Source organism: Hippocampus bargibanti, linkage group LG11 (assembly GCF_051943395.1).
Source record: "Hippocampus bargibanti isolate YZ-2025 linkage group LG11, ASM5194339v1, whole genome shotgun sequence".
NCBI lineage: Eukaryota > Metazoa > Chordata > Actinopteri > Syngnathiformes > Syngnathidae > Hippocampus > Hippocampus bargibanti.
Window position 1 is genome coordinate 6,137,731 of NC_142744.1, and position 19,483 is coordinate 6,157,213.

Genomic DNA, 19,483 nt, shown 5'->3' on the forward strand with positions numbered 1-19,483 from the left:
TAACTGACCGACCTTTCAAGTCCATCTTGAAAATGGCTTTAACAGTAAATCTCCAACCAAATCAATTTCAGCTATTGTGGGTTGACAAAACTGCAATAAATAAGGAAAACTATATATTTGCTTATGCAGATCGCTACCGATACAGTGTGCTAGCTCTGGCCAGTATGCTCTTGTCACTAGTTCCTTGTGATAAGAAAGGTTTTCGCAAACTAGTGACTAGCCAATCATAATTTGCGAAAACTGACGTTGCGCAGCATCTTCAAGAATGCATTGGGTTGCCAACTCAAAATCTAATTGGTTAGAGCAACAGTTTGACCGACACATTTGATACAACAGGGCCCGCAGAACTGACTGTGAAGGCATCCAGATAGATTTCTAACCCTGGTAACAAATGTTGGCTGAAATGTCATTGGTTAAATGCTTGAATACGAAAACACACATCTGGATGCAGCGCAATAGGGGAAAAGTAATAAAAGGCAGCTGAAACACAATTTGGAATAATTTCATCAGAATTCATGGACAAAATATAATTAACATCAGTCAGTGATTCCGATATTTTTAGGCCAGCAGAGAAGGCTTTACAGGCCTTGACAGTCCGCCACTCATTTTGTTGTCTGTCATCCCCGTTCAGTACCATGTGTACCCATGGACGTATCGATCGCGAAGGATTGCGATGGTAACACTGCCGCCGTGTCCTGGTCTGCCAGCGACGGTGCGACGCAGTATTTAGTGATGGCCTCCTGTTACCATGGCAATGTCAGCTACCAGACTTTGGATCTCAACTACACTCTGACTGATCTCATGTGTGGTAGTCGATACTCCATTCAAGTGGTGGCTATGGATGACAACTGCTCCAGTGTTCCCAGTCAAGTTCTGATATTTGAAACAGGTGAGGGGCTACAACAAAGTCCACCACGGAGTCCGATTTCAATCTGCCGTCCATTTTTTATGTGACAGCAAAAATCTAAATTCACGCATGTGTATTGTACGTGCTTGACAAGTTAAGCTAACCATATCATGATTTATGCTAATTTATTAATTTGTATGCAACTGGCGCAAAAAAATAAAATAAGGTAAAAATGCGGGACTTTCCAAATATCTCAACAGGTATATAACATTCATTCAAATATTTATTTATTTGAAGGCTGTTTTCTCCCCTACTTACGAACATTCGAGTGACGAACAAAGATACGAAATTTCAACAATATATAGGACAAACAACACGTCAAGAATACTGTATTAGTTTTAAGTGAGGTAATTTTGTGGAAAAAAAACATCAAAATTGCATTTAATGGTGGTTTGCTGTTCAGCAGTGTTATGCCGTCCTTGAAAGGTAATTTAGCCGTATATAGACGCTACCCTACTTATGAACATTCGAGTTATGAACAACGATACATGTGAACATTTTAGTAGTAACATATGTCATATTCTCTACAGCTGTACATGTACATATCTTTATAGAGCATATATTTTATTAAATGTTATTATATAGTATTATATACAGTGAGACCTCAACTTACGAACTTAATTGGTTCCCAGACATAATGTGTAAGGTGAAAAGTGTGTATCTAAAAAAAAATCCCATAGGAAACGATTAAAATGGGAATAATCCATTCCCGGGTTTCCATAAAATATACTTTTCAACTAAATAAACCTTAAAACTACACAAAAAATGAAAAAAAATACACTGCATTGTATCATAAAGTCACTTTATTTACATTTGTGATGGTCATTTATGGCTTGATGGAATGGCGTTGGAGGTCGAAGGTCAAAGGGAATTGCTGTTTGGAAAGAGAGGCGCATTAAATGAGGACTGTAATTAAAGAAAATAACTGTGCTGTAGAATAAAGTTTTATTTACCTTTTTGTTGGTCGTTGATGGCTTATGGAAGGAGAGTCACCTTCCATAAGGACTGTTGGTAACTTAACCTCTGGTGCTGTTCGGTCGTGTGCTTCCGCCGAAGATCACTCCGCCAGCCGTGGTGGGTGCGTATTATGAAAAGAGTAAAGTTTGTAAGATAAGGTGTTTGTAAGTTGAGGTCTCACTGTATATATGTTATATGTATTAAATTTTCTGTACAAATCAATACAGTTACTTATTCAACGCCTTAAACATACTTATATAAATGTTAAACATACTTATACAAGCCTTAACCATACATTCCATGCAAAATATAATACTGAAGCAACTTACGAACAAATTCACCTTACGAACGACCGTTCGGAGTGTATCTCGTTCGTAAGTTGGGGAGCTTCTGTATTAAATGTCTTGTCATTTCCATCCTATCAACCTATCGTGTTAGCACTGAAAGCTATGTCTGTGTGTTACCAGCCCCATGCCCACCCCAGAACGTGACCACCCGACTCAGCTGCATGACAAATAATTTGACGGTTTCTTGGGACTCCGTCGGGTACGCTGATTACTTTTTGGTCTGGCTCGGCGAGGACAATGTACAAGACGGTGGTGAGATCTTTAACACCACCAGCAATGAGTGTTCTGCCAGTAACCTGAATTGTGGGAGCAGCTATGCCGTCCACGTCACGGCAGTCAAAGGAAATTGCCGGGTTCATTCCAATCAGAGCTACGGCATTTTGACAGGTACGGAACCTCACCTGGAAAATCCATTGTTTCTTGCATGCATCAATCACCAGACCAAGTCCCGCCTTTTAAAGTCACACATATATACGAAAATGTTATGGTGTGATAGAATGTGAGCATAGCAACACCAAGTTCAAACCACTTGTGGTCTCTCCAGCTCCGTGCCAGTCTCAGGGAATCCAAGGCAGCCTTGACTGCGTGACCAATTCTGCCTGGATCTCATGGGAATCTGCCCCAGGTGCCGAATGCTACTCCGTTTTATCCATTGGGGAAGATGGCGGCACAGCCAACTGTACCTCCTGGACCAACACCACTTGCGAGGTGGAGGGCCTGGCGTGCGGTGTTCTTTATACCTTTAGCGTGACTGCCAAGAACAGCCAGTGTGACGGTTATCCCAGCTCCACCATTGACTTGCAAACAGGTAATTGATTTATTCTTTTTATTTTAGGCCGGTTCACTAAAAGTTCTCATTTTTCGCTCTGCTACGTGCTAACGTATGAGCTGTTTTATTAAAATGAGGTTAAAAGTGTTCACTTTTGGTATATTTATGGTTAAATCTATTAATTCATTTCCGATTTTTTTCTGCAACTGTATAAGTGTGACGTGGAGCGCCATTCCCGAATTTGTTCGGTTTTGGTTTTTCTTGCGGGGGGTGCCGATAAAGCGCTGGTAAGACCTCTGGCAATGTTTTTCCCTTCCACAAGTGGGCAGAATTTGCCTTTTGTCCATGTTAGCGCTTAGTTCCAGCTTCAGCTGTTGTTAAAGCACTATATAAACCAATATGTATGTATTGTATTGTATTATAGACAGCTGCCCCCATTTCAAGCTCAGATAACTCCAGACCCATATAACTTGAGAATTAACTCTTTTTTTCTGATGAAAGAAGATAGTCTAAGGCACTGGTGTCAAACTCAAGGCCCGCGGGCCAAATCCGGCCCGCCACATCATTTTTTTCGGCCCGCGAAAGCAAATCAAACTTGTTAAATTCCATGATGATTGCTAACATCTGAGCCAAAATTTGATAATTTTGGATGTCAACCACAATAAAAGTCATTATTCCTGACTTCAGATTTGAAAATAAGTTATTCATTAATTTGCTGTGTGCTCTATATGTAATATTTGAAGGGATTTAAACATTCTAATGGGTTCCCCAAATTCATAACGGCCCTCGAGAGGAAACCATAACTACAATGTGGCCCGCGGTAAAAAATGACTTTGACACCCCTGGTCTAAGGTTTCTTACGCCGCATTGAATGTTTATGTAGTCCTAAAACTCAATATTCTGTAGGTCATGCAATTCAAGTGACAATGACAAAAACCCTGGCAATGGAGTAGACACATTTTTGCACATTTTCTGGCAGTGAATGAGTTAATATATCAGAATCAGAAAACCTTAATTCGTCCCACAATGGGGAAATACAGGCGATTTTAAGCATTTGAATTGGGTGGGGGGGCTGAGTTATTTTCAGTTCTTATGCTTAGATTGACTGCGATCCCAAATGCTTGGCCTTCCGCAGCTCCCTGCTCCCTCGCCGGCATCACGGCCATCCCCAAATGCCACAAGGCTTCCATAAATGTCATCTGGGAGCTCGCGGAAGGGGACACGGGAAACACCGTGTACGTCGCCACAGCCGAGGCCAGCGACCACACGTACCTTTCCTGCAACGGAACGGGCACCAACTGCGTCCTGCACGGAGCACGGTGTGACCTCCACTACACCATCATCGTTGCCGCTTCATCAGACCAATGCAGCAGTTTGAGAAGTCCGCCTTATAGAATAAGCATGGGTACAGGCATGCCTTTTTCTTTTTTGGGGGGAGAAGTTGAAAAGTCTCTCATGTCGGACAACGTTCTTAGAGTTCCGATATTCTTCTCAGAACCGTGTCCACCGGGCGAAGTGAATGTCAGCGCCTTATGTGAGGACCACGGCGCCTTGGTGTCCTGGAACTCGTCTCCGGTTGCCGCGACATACCATGTCGTGGCATTGGCTGCGGATGGACACACGCATAGCTGCAGCGGCTTCTCCTCTAACTGCAGCTTGACTGGGCTGCATTGTGACGAGCAGTATGAGGTGCACGTGACAGCCAGTCATGAGAACTGCACCAGCATGGCCAGTCACAATGTTTACTTCAGGACAGGTATGTTTAGTCAAACGGCTATTCCTTTAAATTGGTGTCATTTTCTATTACCCCTTTGTTTTATGGTAATAAAACTCACAATCTGGACGATCAATAAAATAAAATACATATTGATTTATATAGCGCTTTAATAACAGGTGTAGCTGTAACAAAGCGCTATCATACAGGAAATAAAGCAGTCACAAAGATAGTAGATAGCACCAGGAAGCAAAACTAAGATCAAGTAATATAAATAAATTGGTAAATATTTGCATAAAATTAGCAAATACCTACATGTGCAAATACGGTGCGCCTTGTATATGAAAAGTTTGAAAATACATCTTTCATTGGAGGTGCGCCTTGTAATCAGGTGCGCCTTATACACCGGAAAATATTGTATATAATCATGCTATATTGTGTTTATTAGCTAGTTAGCTAGGGTATATAATCATGCTATATTGTGTTCATTCTTTGTGTGTATTAACTACTTAGCTATTAGGTATCTATTAGCTAGCTTGCTAGCTAGCTTTCTATCTATTTTAGTTATTCCGGGTTGAGTGAACGCTGACGCGTGTGGCTGCCGCTGCTCACCTACAGAAAACCTGTAACAGTAAAGTGACCTTGAGAGTTTTGAAAGCACTTATAAAATAAAATGTGTTATTATTATTATTATTATTATTATTATTATTATTATCAAAAGTCAAAGTCAGCTTTATTGTCAAATATGCTAATATGCATGACATACAGCACAGATGAAATTACTGTCCTCTCGGACCCAGTGTGCTAAGCACTTATAATGACTTTACCATACATAATAAACACGAAAATGCCAATTATTATTATTATTAGTAGTAGTAGTAGTAGTAGTAGTACTAGTATTCATTCAGCTCCTTCCCACTACTTTCGATTACCGTTTTTTCCGGTGTATAAGGCGCACCCCCAATGAAAGGTGTACGTATTTTCAAACTTTTTTCATATCAGAATCAGAAATATCTTTATTGGCGAAATATGTAGAACACACAAGGATTTAGTCTCCGGTAGAACATGGCGCACTAGTATCATCATAAACAAAAAAGACATGACGTACTTTATATGAACATTAAATATGACAGTGATTTAACGACAACAACAAAAAAATAACCAATTTGATTCACCCAATTTTATTTTAAATTGGATCAAATGTAAAGAAAACTCACAATATATGAAGTACATGCACAATTTTTATATATATCGATGAATGTGATTAAAAGGTATTACATATTACATAATGAAAATTGAGTAATACGTTAGAAATTGGCAAAATGGTTTTTAACCTTTTGCAGCCTGATTACCGTGTTTTCCGGTGTATAAGGCGCACCGGAGTATAAGGCGCACACCAATGAATGGTGTATTTTCAAACTTTGATCATATATAAGGCACACCTTCAATGAATTACAAAAGTTTTCCAAATATAAGGCACACCACGTCATAAGGCGCTACAGTCGAGGCTGTAGTTACGTCTTCTACAGGGGGAAATGGAGTCGATGGTTGCTAACAGTCGTTGCCAGACCTGTTGTGGCTCAATATGACTTTGCATATAAGGCGCAGGGTCATCTTTGGAAGAAAATCAAGGCTTTTGGATGTGCCTTATACACCGGAAAATACTCTACTTTGTAATAGTTTATAAAGAGTTATGTTAAGAATAAGACAAAGTAAAGAATTTTTAGGTTAGCTTACTAAAATGTCGGATACAGACTCTGCCCTGACTTGCTCATCCATAATTTATTGTTCTCATTTTCCACTGTCAAATCTCACCATGTCAACGTAAACAATGCAAATAACAAATTAATCGATCGTTCCTTTCAAATTTTGTGCAGGTCCCTGTCAGCCCGAAGGTCTCTCGGTCGCCTTCGACTGCAGTAACGAGTCTGCGCTGCTCTCGTGGACACCGAACGATAACGCCGTGGACTATTACGGCTGCGCGCAGACATGGAGTGGAGAGATGCTCTACTGTTACAGTACCTACCCCAACTGTACCATTTCTAATCTGGACTGCGGGAATCTTTATAACTTCAGCGTCCAGGCCTCAGACGGCATGTGCAACGGCTCCTTCAGTAATCCGGTGCAAAGCGGAGCAGGTAGCTACTGTTCAAATGCGGTGAGAAGTATAAATGTGGGGGTTGATGTCATCAACACTGTTACATGAATCTCCACATAGAGATGATTTGAACTCTCCAAAAAATAATTATATATTTTTCCCCCCAAATAATACAGGAAGTAAATGGTAAATAAAATTTTCCAGACACAACAGGCAAAGAAAGTCTACATACATACAGAAAAAAATGTGAATGAGTAGGCTGACTATTTTTGGGTGGATTTGCAACAATATATATGACAAACTACACATCAAGAATATTAAATGAGGTAATTTTGTGAAGAAAAAAAACATAAAAATAAGATCTTGCATTTAATATTGGTTTGCTGTTCACCAGTGTTATGCCGTCCTTGAAAGGTAATTTAGCCGTATCCAGACGCTCCCCTACTTAAGAACATTTGAGTTATGAACATTGCTACATACGAACATTTGTGTTCGTAACATATGTAGTATTCTCTCCAGTTGTACATATCTTTATAGAGCATATATTTTGTTAAATATTTATTTTTCAGTACAAACTAATACGGGTTACTTATACAAGCCTTAAACAGACTAATATGAACCTTAAACATACTTATATACGCTTTAAACATACATTCCATACAAAATACAGCACTGAAGCAACTTATGAACAAATTCAACTTACGTACGACCGAAACGTATGTCGTTTGTAAATTGGGGAGCTGTCTGTATTTGGACTTGGATTAGCCTTTTTTTCTTCTCGCAGTGGATAAATGTACATTTCACAGCAGCAAAGTTATGGAAGGAAGAATAAAGGAAAGGAAGAAGTAGAAGAACAAAATACACTCTTGTGGCGCCATCTTGAAGTCAAAAGAACAAAAAATAGATGTATATAATAGGACAGCACAATCTTAAGCACTTTCTGCACCATCTTTGTTGTATGAAGCAGTTCTTGATGGAAGAGGAGAGGATCAAAGCGTCCTTTTCACCAGTGTATCAGGGACATCATTGTGAAATGTGCACGTCTGCTCCAAGCTAAATGTTGAAAGCAAACACGAAGTTGTACCGTCCATTGACGAAAAAAAAAAAGTCTCACATCTCATGTTCCACTTACTGTAAATCCGCTTCAATTCCAAGCCGAGACAGTTCCACATACTATTTTATACATGCACATACCTTCAAGTAAAAATAGTTGATCGAGGAAGTTCTCCCAATTCTTTTCAGCCCCGTGTCCGCCACACACTATCGAAGTGCAGCCGCTGACGATGTCCGCGGAGATCCAGACTTTGCAGTTCACCTGGGGCGACATCAGATGCCCGTCATCAGAATACTTGCTGAGCTTATCAGGGAACCTGCTGGGAGATAGCCACGCCCTCTTTGAAGTGTCTTCCTATTGGACAACCCGCACGTCGTTTGAGATCCCGCTTCCCTGCGGTTCCTACTATATGGCCACGGTGGAGAGCAGGAATATGGTTGGAACCAGCAACCAGTCTGCGGCTCTTCATGAGACAACAGGTAGAACGTCGATGCTCGGCGGGCACTTGATTAGGGACACCGTCATCAAATTAGATCAAATTAAATTATTGTTAAGATTGCATTGTTGTACTTTTTTAGGTAACATCACTCCGCCAGCCGTGGTGGGTGTGTATTATGAAAATAGTGCTTATTATAAGGTTTAATTTTAATAAATTTGACGTTTGTAAGACAAAAAGTTTGTAAGATAAGGTGTTTGTAAGTTGAGGTCTCACTGTAATGAGACAGCACAAAAGAAGTAGTCAGATTAACTTCAGGGAGTAGTCTACTGCTCCCTTAACCTTTTAGGGCAGGGACATATCATGGGATCGTCATCAAGTCGAAAACAAGACTTCCTGAATATTCAGCGCGAGTCTTAAAACGTAAAATATAGCTATATGCCGTGGAGTCTTTGTAAAAGTAGAAGTCATTTGAAGTGATTTTACAAATTATGGACGCAACTTGTCCGCAGGCGTTCGTTGGTTGTCCTTTAACTCTCATTTCTTTCCCCAGCTCCATGTCAACCGTCTATGGTGTCGTACAGCAGCAACAGCTCAGTTGCCAAAATTTCCTGGAGTCCTTCCGTCTTCGCCACCACGTACGCGGTGTACAAACACAACATCTCGCTCAACTCCCGCCTGTGCACCACCAGCGGCCTGGCCTGCTTTCTACTCATCAACATTGCCTATTCAGACTTGCTGGTCACGGCCAGTAACGCAGCCGGGGAAAGCCCAGGGTCGACCGTCGCAAACGGTAGGACTGAAAACGTTTCCACAATTTCACCTTGTAGATTCTCATCCAGTTTTGTTTATTTTTATTTTGTTATTTTTTTAGTGGTGCCGCACGAGGTCAGAAAACGAGACCTCAGTGAGAGCGGTAAGTTGTCATTCCTTGAATTTTCGGGAGAATTAATTTTAAAAGTGACTTATTATTTGATCAATTCAAAGTAGTTTGAATATAGACAGTAAAGTCTCGTTATATCGATATCTGTTATATCGATAGTACTGCTTATTACGATACTATTTCTATGAACGCAAGGAGAAAATTACATGCGCGCAGGATCGGATATATCGATAGTACCGCTTATATCGATATTTTTTCGGACTCCTGAGAATATCGATATAACAAGACTTTACTGTATTTTGAACATATTTTATGATGTATAAGGCACACCGGAGTATAAGGCGCAACCCCAACAAGTGGTGTATAGTCATACCTTGGCTTACGAACTTAATTGGTTCCCAGACAGAGTGTGTAAGGCGAAAAATGTGCATCCCAAAAAATAATTTCCCATAGGAAACCATTAAAATGAGAATAATCCGTTCCCAGGTCCCCATAAAACATAATTTTCTCCTTTCTAATTTTCTAAGCCTTAAAACTACACACAATATACCTTGTTTTATGTATAGTAAATGTGCTATGGTATTATAATTAAAGAAATAAACTGTACTATATAATAAAGTCATTTTATTGACCTTTGTGATGGTCGCTGATAGCTTGATGGAATGGAGTGGCCTGTTTCATCACCATTAAACACTTGATGAGGAACGTAGCCTTCTTCTTTCTTTCTAATTTTACCTAGTTCCTCATCGATTTTGTTCTGTTTAGCTGGGTTGATAGCTTTTTGCATAAATTGTACAGATGGCTTGTGCACGTTATTTGTGGAGCCTGGTTGATGGGAATTTTAACCTTGCAGTCTGCACTCTGCACTCTGCCTATCTCAGTTGAAATGAGTCCAAATTTCTGTTTTCTATCCATTTTGTCACTTTCTCTCTGTTGTCTGCCTGTCTCTTTAATGTTTAAACCACTTCCCCTCACTGCTGCGTTCTTGACCAATCATGTGGCTGGGGACTGGGAATAGAGGACAAAAACAGTTGGCTGCCATTTTCTTTTTGGGGGAATGGCTACACTCACTCTCTGTCTGCAACACCCCCCCCCCCCCCCCCCTGCTGCGTTCTTGACCAATCACATGGCTTTAACCGGCGACTGGGGGCGGGGAATAGAGGACCAAAACAAGCCGGCTGCCATTTTCTTTTAGAACGGGCTGGTACGTGAACGGCACATCACTCATTGTGGCTGCTCCGTGTGTGTCCCAAAAAATAGTTTGTATGCCAAGGTAAAATGTTCATAAATTTGACGTTTGTTAACCGAAACGTTCGTAAACCAAGGGCTTCGTAAACTGAGGTATCACTGTATAAGGCACAACACATTATAAGGCGGTACAGTAGAGGCTGGGGTTACGCACTACTTTTTCGACGGTCAGTGGCTGTTGACAGATGTTGCGAGACCTGTTGTGGCTCATTATGACTTCACATATAAGGCGCAGGGTCATCTTTTGAAGAAAATCAAGGCTTTTGGGTGCGCCTTATACACTGGAAAATACGGTATTCAACTGCCATTTTTTTATACATGTGAATGACTTCAAAATGACAGGAATGGAGTTGGCCCACACTAGTTCTCTAAAAGTTCTCTAAACATGTCTCTTTTCCGATCATCTTTTCCAGACGTTTCTGTTCCCGTGTTAAACGTCTCGCTGCTTACCAATTTGTTGGTCATGGCGGAGTGGCCCGAAGAAGACGTTGCGAATGACACAGCTTACAAGCTCGTGATCTCGCAGCAGAGGGCCAAGTCCGAGTCTCCCCAGGAACTTATTGTACTCGGGCAAAGCTACATCCTCACTGATTTGAGCCCCAACTCTACTTACTGCCTCACCGTGTCCGCCTGGAGTGAAACTAACGTTGGACCGCCGTCGGATTCGGTGTGTTTGGAAACAGGACAAGCGAACTAACTTTGAACACTATATGATGGGCAAATGTCTTGTGACACAACACTGAAATTACACTCATACCATGTATTCGACTGAAGTTCAACAATAAATGTTACCTTGAAAATAGGTACCATATTTTCTGGTGTATAAATGTCAGAGATATGACAGTCAGACACTGTGCACGAAGACTCAAACCCAGAAAGATTGTCCCTACTGCCGGCAGGAGACGTAGCCATTCATGACAGACGTCTGAATTCTACAGCCCTCTGCCAAGCTATTTATTGAGAGTATATGCAAATTTAAGTGATACATTAGTAAAACATAGTTTTCTTGATTAGAATACCACACCCCTGGAACGTTCTGAGCACGAACAGCTGTAAGCAATAAAACATTGTCTTTTCCATGAGCTGATAAATTTGTAACCTGGCTAATGAGCTCTTCCTGTGCAGGAGTTTCAAGTCGTTAATTGCTTCGGTGATAAAGGAGTTTCCCAAGTCCTAAATTCTGTGCAAGGCCAGATCTCCTAGATGAAGATGACAGTTTAACTTGCTGTGTCTGCTGACCTGATTGACCCCAAGTTGTCTGTGCTTCAATTGTGTACTTGAGTCACACATGTTGACTAAGCATATAACAGCATGAAATTTTAAATATGATAACTTCTTATTCTGTCTAATCTCTATCAATACGGCGCACCCAAAAGTCTTCGTTTTCGTCAAAAAATTACCCTGCGCCTTATATGTGAAATAAGGTCTCACAGCCACTGACTCAATTTCCCCTTGTAGAAGTACTGCGTAACCCCAGCCTTTAATGTGGTGTGCCTTATATTTGGAAAACCCTAATATATTCATATATTAAATTTGGGAAACTTTTTTTTCATTGATTGAAGCTGCGCCTTATAGTCCGATGTGCCTTTTACACACTCCTCTTTCGGGAGGGTGACCCAAAAAGATGCATCCTACTGAGTACTTCACTGCAGCAGTGTTTTCCCCCGAAAGAGTGTGTAAAAGTGATTGACAACTTTGTCAGACGAGTAAAGGTTTGCTTCCAAAGAAGTGGTGGACATTTGGAACACATCATGAGAAAGCCATAAATTGACTAAAAATTGACTGAAATAGCTGAATCTCTGGTAAATTGGCTTCCATAAACTGAATAATGTGTGGTTGTAATTTGGAATAAATAGCTTTTTAATCAAAGCCACAATTGCAATTTTCATGGGTACGCATCTTTTTGGGTCACCCTAATGACATGTTTGGATTTAAACTATGACGAAGAAATGAATCATTTTGGAAATATATTGCCAATTGTCTAAACATCTTGAATACAAGCAATTAAGTTTTCCATGTCAACTTCAGCAACATTTGCCCATTTTGTGTATTTTAACTGAGCGTTAATATACTGGTAGTGCTTATTTTTGTAACATTTGTCTGTGATTAAAAAAAAAAAAAATACAAATAATCCATTGATGCAGTGACGAAAATGTATCCTCTGCGGTGATTATTGACTCCGAAAATATACATTCATCCTAAAATACCATATATTAAAGGTTTTCTGATTCTGATTAGGGTTAATTCAAATACAGGCAACATCTGACTTGTCACCAGCTTGACTTACGACCGAGACCTCCAGACCCTATTTTTAAACATTTTCATTCTACACCTGGCACCGCAACGTGCTAGCAGGTAGGCAACGCGTTGGACAATTTTGGCCAGCCAGTCAGCATCTCACTCTTGCACAGCAAACGACCAAGTGATGGCGCCAGAGTTTGCATGTCATTTAGCCTCCGAGTTTGTATTCAACATTTTGAATGCATTTCGACTTACAACCGTTTAGTCAGAACGAAACACGGTCCTAAGTCGGATGTTACATGTACAGGTAGCATCCGACTTACGGCCGTGTTCTGCTCTGAACAAGTGGTCGTAATTTGAAATGGTCATAAGTCGAAATGCATTCAAAATATTGAATAGAAACTCGGAGGCTAAATGACTCGCAAATTCTGGTGCCATCACATGGTCGATTGCTGTGCAAGAGTGAGATGCCGGCTGGCCAAAATTGTCGTATGTGTTGCCTGCCTGCTCACGTGTTGCGGTGCCAGGCGAAGAATTAAGATTTTTAAAATAGGGTCTGGAGGTCGTAAATTGGATTTTGCCTGTATTATTTTATCTAAATGTATATTGCAAAAAAATATTGTGTTCTTAAAAAAAAAAAAGGCTTTGCCATTGCTTGTGACATCTTTCCAAATTTGTTTCGAACCCCCAAAAAAATCCTGTTCCCATTCTTCATAAAAGTATTTTATTAGAAAACAAAAAAAAAACCGGCAACAAAGCGACAACTTAAGATACATGACAAGCTATGATCTCAGCTGCGCACCCCTTTTTTTGTGGACTCGAAAGGGTTCAAAACATTCTTAGGCGGTCTTCCCGAATCGGCAACGGGATCAATTGGAAAAGTACACAAATGCGTTGAGGTTGAATTTATTTGACAAATGATGATTATGGAGCTAAATGTGGTTAGCATTTAGCTCGGCTTTGACTGATCCCGTGTGTAGATACGCGTCGTAAATGTGAGCTACATACAAAAATCAATGAAAAAAAAAAAAAACACCCTTCCGATGTCAAGTGAGGACTAACGATGGCTTACTAGGACGTGAAAACAAAAAGACGAAGCCAGGTGACGTTCAGTCTATGAGACAGGAAGTGGATTTAAAAAAATAAAAGTACACATTATTCAACGCTGGGACTCCGTCGTTTGCCGTGGTTGTTGGTGGCCTCTCTCGGATGATGGCTCCTCTCCCGGCTGCGACTTTGTTTGTGCGAGCGTTTTTCTCCGTCTCGTTCTTTGTCGCCGCTGTGGCTGTTGTCGCGCTTTCGGCTCTTTTCCTCGCCGCTGCCGGCGCTGCTCTTATGCCGCCTTTCGCGACTGCGACTCCGACTGGACTTTTTAGCCTTGCGCTCTTCCCTGGGCCTCTCTCGCTCATCTTTATGTCTCCTGTCGTCACTTTCTCCTTTGCTTTTTTGCTCCCTGGATCTATCTCGTTCTACGGGTCTCTCCCTGTGATGATCGCGTTCCTTCCTCTTGCTGCGATCGTCGCCGCCGTCGTCGCGTTCTTTGTCTTTGCGCTCGCTCCGTTTGTCCCGACTGGCGCTGCGGCTCCGTCGCCGCTCGCGACGGTCTTGGTGGTTTCGTTCTGGGCTGCGGGATCGTCTCCTCTCTCGGTCCCTATCGCGCTCTCTGGCTTCTCTTTCCTTCCTTTGACGTTCCCGTTCCCTTTCTAGTTCGCGGTCGTAGCTGGGAGCGTGACGGTCTCGTTCGCGGTGGTGACTGCGGCTCCTCGATCGCTTTGGGGAGCGTCTGGGACTCGGTGACCGCCTGGGGGTCCTGGGGAAAAACATCCGCCGTTAATAACAAAGCCCAGTTTTTTTTTTTTTTACTAAAAAGATCTTGGACTCATTCACTGCTATTCGCCAATTTATTCAGGAACTGAAAAGTGGAGCGAAATTCCCAAATTTGGGTGTTGTTTTTTCTTGCAGGGGTGCCGATAAAGCATGGGTCAGACCTCTGGCAATGTTTTGCCCCTTCCACAAGGGGGGCAGCACTTCCCTTTTGTCCATGTTAGCGCTTTCTTACCTATCTGACCTTCTTCAAATTTCTATTCCCTCTCGTTCCCTCAGATCCTCTTCCTCCTTCCGCCTCTGTATGCCCCCCTCTGCCTGTCTCAGCACGATGGAGGGCAGGGCTTTCAGCTCCCCTGCCCCCAAACTCTGGAACTCACTTCCTCCCAACATAACATCGATTCTCTTCCCACCTTCAAATCACATTTCAAAACCCACCTATTTAAAATTGCGTTTTCTGTGTAGCTGTCGCTTGTTTCTATTTATAACTGTATTTTATTTATTGTATTCTATTTGTGATTGTATTTTATTTATTATAGTACCTATGCTTGACTGTGACTGTAAAGTGTCCTTGAGATTTTTGAAAAGCACTTAAAATGTAATGTATTATTATATAGATCAATATGTTTTGTATTGTATTTTGTACAGCTGCCCCCATTTCAAGCTCAGAAAACTCCAGACCCATATAACTTAGGAATTAACTATTTTTTTCTGATGAAATAAGAGTCTAAGATTTCTAAAGCTGTATTGAATGTTAATACAGTCCTAAAACTGAACAAAGCAACATTCCCGAATGTGTTTGGGTTTTGTTTTCATGCTTGGGTGCTGATAAAGTGCTGACTATGGCCTCTGATAATGTTTTCTTCTTTTCCACAAGGGGGCAGCATTGCCCTTTTGTCCACGTTAGCGCTTTGTTCCAGCTTCAGCTATTGTTAAAGCGCTATATAAATCAATATGTATTGTATTTTGGACAGCCACCCCCATTTCAAGCTCAGAAAACTCCAGACCCACCTAACTTAGGAATTAACCTTTTTTTCCTGATGAAATAAGAAAGTCTTAAGGTTTCTAACGCTGAATTGAATGCTTATGTAGTCCTACAACTTACTATTCTGTGGGTCTTGCAATTTGAGTGACAATGACAAAAACCCTGGCACTGGAGTGGACACATTTTTGCACATCGTCTGGCAGTGAATGAGTTTTTTTTTTTGTGTGATTCCCATCCGACAAGTTTCTAAATGACCTGGAGGGCCGACGATCGCCTTGTCGCCCGGGCTCGTCGAAGGCTTCCTCTTCCTCCAGCGGCTCTTTCTGAGGCACCTTCCGAGGTCTGCTTTTCATCTGCTGGTCGATGCTCTTCTGCACAGGCACGGGGATGCGTGGGAAAAGCGTGGAGAACCACTCCAGTTTGGTGAGGAAGGATCGCAGCATCTCGCCGACCGTCATCACGCAGCCACCGCCGGCCTTCACGTCCAGCTCCTGGAATCAAAACGATGGCGGGTGGGCCCCGACAGGAAATGACTTCACAAATGAGGTAGGCACACTGTCGTCATTGTTACATCAACTCCCCAAAAAAAGGGCAATATGTGATGGCCAAGTACTGAGCCTTCACCTCTGTTCATGTAGCTTAATCTTTCTAGTCAAAATGTGTCTGCCTTTATGTTTACCACATGGAAGGGGGGTGGGGGGGGGGGTGAAGTATCACACATTTCCGACCCTCCCTGGCTTGAAAACTTTTTGTAAGGTAGAGAACAGCCGCTTTGCACTCACACACGCAAACCAACAGTGCTGAGATACACTATCCAATTCACCTGCAGCACAATGGGCATCTAAAGAAAAAAACAGGGCAATTAACCAGTTGTTTAAGAATTCGGAATGAAAGAGAGATAAAGTGAATATTTCAATTCAGTAGAAATGCAGAAAAAAACAAAAGAGGCCTGGTTGCACACCTAAGAATCAAAACACGCCTAACTAACATCGAGCACGTCATTCGGTATAGCTGTACAATGTCATAAAATCTGAATAGAAGAACTCCTATTAAATACAGTGATACCTTGGCTTACAAACTTAATTGGTTCCCAGACTGAGTGTGTAAGGCGAAAAGTGTGTATCCCAAAAATTAATTTCCCACAGGAAACCATTAAAATGAGAATAATCCGTTCCCGGGTCCCCATAAAACATAATTTTCTACTTTTTAAGCCTTAAAACTACACAAAATATACCTTATTTTATGTATAATAAATGTGCTATGGTATTATAAAAAGAAATAAACTGTACTATATAATAAAGTTGTTTTATTTACCTCTATTATCGATCTATTCGCTGGCTATTAGCTATCTAATTTAGTCATGGTTCTTTGTTATTAAATTAATACTTTAACTATTCTTTTACAATGAACAAAAACATCATATTGTTAAGATGGCAATTCATTGCAGCAAACTGCTGTTAATGATTCGAATTTAGTGGCTAGCTAGCTATCTATTAGTTATCTATTAGCTAGGTAGCTGACATTATCTGTTTGAGTGATTGCTGGCGCATGTGGCCGCCGCTGCTCACCCACAGAAAAACTGATTCTGTGATTGTAAAGTGACCTTGAGAGTTTTGAAAGGCGCTTAGAAATTAAATGTATTATTATTATTATTGTACAGCTACACTTCATAAAGTGCCCAGTGAGTGCAACAACACTGCTTTGCTACATGATAAATTGCCAATTACAGATCTTTGGTGCAACTAGTCCTGATCAAATCTTGACAAAAGCATATGGACATGCCTTAAATATATATATATATATATATATATATTAAAAAAAATACACATGTGCTCTGCATCATTTAAGGTACTTACCCTGACAAACAACCAGCAGCGTGGAAGTGAGCAAGTAACCTAGCTACTCAGGTTTACAGGACAAAACTGCGAATAATTAAGCCAAATGAAGGCAAAGGTGAAATATCAGCTATGAGCATCACAGCACGGGGTGGGCGGTGTTAGGGGGGGGGGGGGGGGGGGGTCAGTTTCAAACGCATGGATCGCATATGTTTAATAAAGAGAAATAGAAACATAAAAGTATTACCAGGCGTGACATACCTCCTCATCATCCATAAATCCGTCATACCAGTCGATTAAATCGGCTGGGGGCTGCGTGTATCTGAATAAAAGAGTCAAAAGCAGCTAAGAAACCAAAATCTTTTTTTTTTTTTTTGCTGCGCCGGAGAAATGACAGACGAGCTTATACCGTATGTACATGAAGCCGAGCGCTCTGATGTAGGGCGAGTCGGTGTGGGTGATGAGGCCCATCACCTGCTTGCGTGTCAACTTGAGCGTAAACAGTTTGTATAGTAGACAGAAGGCCGTTGACACGATGCCACCTGTACCGACTCCTCGAACCTAGAAAAAAAGCCAAAAAAAAAAAAAAAAAAAAGATTTATGGGGTGTGTTTTCATTAATGGCTATTTGTGTTCAAAAGGATCACTCAAGTTTATTTGGAGCACTTGAAAAAATAAGAAAATATTAGCATAACAATTCACATTCGCATATGTTTTAGCATTTCCTTATCATAGTTAACTAATCCTGATCAAATTTTGACAAAACCATATTGAACGTGCCTTAAAAAATATTGTAAAAAATAAATTTCACATGAAACAGTTCGTACCTTGCTTAATCAAGCTACTCTTAAGCTAAATTGTGACTACATTATTTATGATAGAAAGTCTCTTTAACTTAATGTCATCTTCTCATATCGGTGAGGCAAAGGAGGACTGCAAGAGGGTTTTTTGTATGGGGGGGGGGGGGGGGGGGTAAAGAAAAAGCACGTACTTCTCACTTACCCCTCCGCACATTCCAGTCTGACCTGCAGTCTTTCTGCTTCCTTTCTCCCATGGCTCAACGTGAGTCACCTGCAAGTTTAAGAAATATAAGGATGGATGACCTACATCCACATCATACTTCTCACAAATCTTGTTTGTTTGCAGTATATCAGTGTAGTTCGTAATGGTAGTTCGTGATGCTATTTGAAAACTGGTGGTATTTTGGAGCTTTCAGAATCGGAAAGCCTTCAATAATCCCACAATGGGGACATTTCGTGCAATGGAAAATGGAAGGAACTGCCCCCTTGCTGCCCATCTTTAAAACCCGCCTCAAAATTCACTTGTACTTCTTGGCATTTGACTCGGCATGATTCCGACTTGATCTTGGTTTCACTCCCTGGTGCTTTCTACTAACTTTATGACTTTAATTTCCTGTATATGATGCCTGTCCATGTTTAGCGCTTTGTTGCAGCTTGAGCTGTTATTAAAGCGCTATATAAATTAATATGTATTGTATTGTAAATGCGAATACCGGCGCGGGCTGTTTCCGAGACAGTTGCGTCATTAGTAATTCAACTCTCTTCTTGCATTTAAAATGCGGATACTCTACGACAACACACGAGCACCTCTTGATTGTCTTAAAAAATGATGCTTATAATTTGGACATAGTGCGTGAAGGATAACGAGGACATAAAATTTGAAGTGTTTCAAATTCATATATAGGCGCCTCGAATTCGTTAGCGACGGGCTAGCTTAGCCTTAGCCAGCAGCGGTTAGCCAACAAGCATGCAGACTAGCATCGGCCATCGTTACCTTAAAATAGATTTCGTCCACAACTTCGTGGTAAGTCTTTAGTTCATACAGCTGAACTTTGAAATAGGGCGAGGACAGGACATTAGTAAGAATCATCGGGTTGAGGTTCATTGTCTTTTCGTTGCCCCATAGGGGCAATACGTTGCCATGTTTTCCGGACGCGGGCTTGCTCATGGCCTGGTTAGCCATGTTGGCTAAATCCCGCGACGCCGAGCTTTTCGAGTAAGGTTGGACTCGTTCCAAGTTACAAATCCATCTGTTTCGATTCAGTCCAATCCAGATTGTTACCGATTTAACAAATTATCGGTACAAAACAAAATCGGTGGCGAATCGACGATCACAATTGAGCGCCGTCGATGTTGGAGGCTAATGTGCTGCCTGTGATGATACGA

General features: G+C 41.3%; 2 protein-coding genes across 3 annotated transcripts in view; one reads left to right on the top strand and one right to left on the bottom strand.

Moving 5' to 3' along the window:
• The window catches only part of LOC148891297 (uncharacterized), a 36,784-nt gene extending 24,236 nt beyond the window's left edge, over nt 1–12,548 (top strand). Inside the window, exons 37-46 of the mRNA XM_089008608.1 lie at nt 632–889; nt 2,332–2,598; nt 2,756–3,019; nt 4,116–4,385; nt 4,476–4,736; nt 6,572–6,832; nt 8,035–8,325; nt 8,836–9,075; nt 9,157–9,198; nt 10,827–12,548. Coding sequence (XP_088864734.1) covers nt 632–889; nt 2,332–2,598; nt 2,756–3,019; nt 4,116–4,385; nt 4,476–4,736; nt 6,572–6,832; nt 8,035–8,325; nt 8,836–9,075; nt 9,157–9,198; nt 10,827–11,110 — 2,438 coding nt within the window. The 3' untranslated portion in view covers nt 11,111–12,548. The remainder of the gene's footprint in view (nt 1–631; nt 890–2,331; nt 2,599–2,755; nt 3,020–4,115; nt 4,386–4,475; nt 4,737–6,571; nt 6,833–8,034; nt 8,326–8,835; nt 9,076–9,156; nt 9,199–10,826) is intronic.
• A 996-nt stretch (nt 12,549–13,544) lies between these two features.
• Nucleotides 13,545–19,480, bottom strand: prpf38b (pre-mRNA processing factor 38B). 2 transcript variants are annotated; one of them, XM_089007550.1, is made up of 8 exons: nt 19,092–19,375; nt 18,300–18,368; nt 17,708–17,859; nt 17,546–17,620; nt 16,378–16,424; nt 16,246–16,304; nt 15,719–15,954; nt 13,545–14,464 (listed from the first exon to the last, which is right to left on the bottom strand). In XM_089007550.1, the coding sequence occupies exons 1-8, from the start codon at nt 19,278–19,280 to the stop codon at nt 13,810–13,812; spliced, it is 1,482 nt and encodes a 493-aa protein (XP_088863676.1). In that variant the 5' UTR covers nt 19,281–19,375; the 3' UTR covers nt 13,545–13,809. The 2 variants fall into 2 exon arrangements, with proteins under 2 accessions (XP_088863676.1, XP_088863675.1); XM_089007549.1 differs by lacking the exons at nt 16,246–16,304; nt 16,378–16,424 and having other exon boundaries at nt 17,560–17,620; nt 19,092–19,480.
• Between the last annotated feature and the right edge of the window lie 3 nt (nt 19,481–19,483).

Coding starts and splice junctions, on each gene's coding strand:
- prpf38b (XM_089007550.1), bottom strand. CDS start 19,280: ATGGCTAACCAGGCCATGAGCAAGCCCGCGTCCGGAAAACATGGCAAC. Junction 18,369..19,091: donor TGGACGAAATCTATTTTAAG/GTAACGATGGCC, acceptor TTAAACTTGCAG/GTGACTCACGTTGAGCCATG. Junction 14,465..15,718: donor GGCGATCGTCGGCCCTCCAG/GTCATTTAGAAA, acceptor GTTTTTCCCCAG/GACCCCCAGGCGGTCACCGA.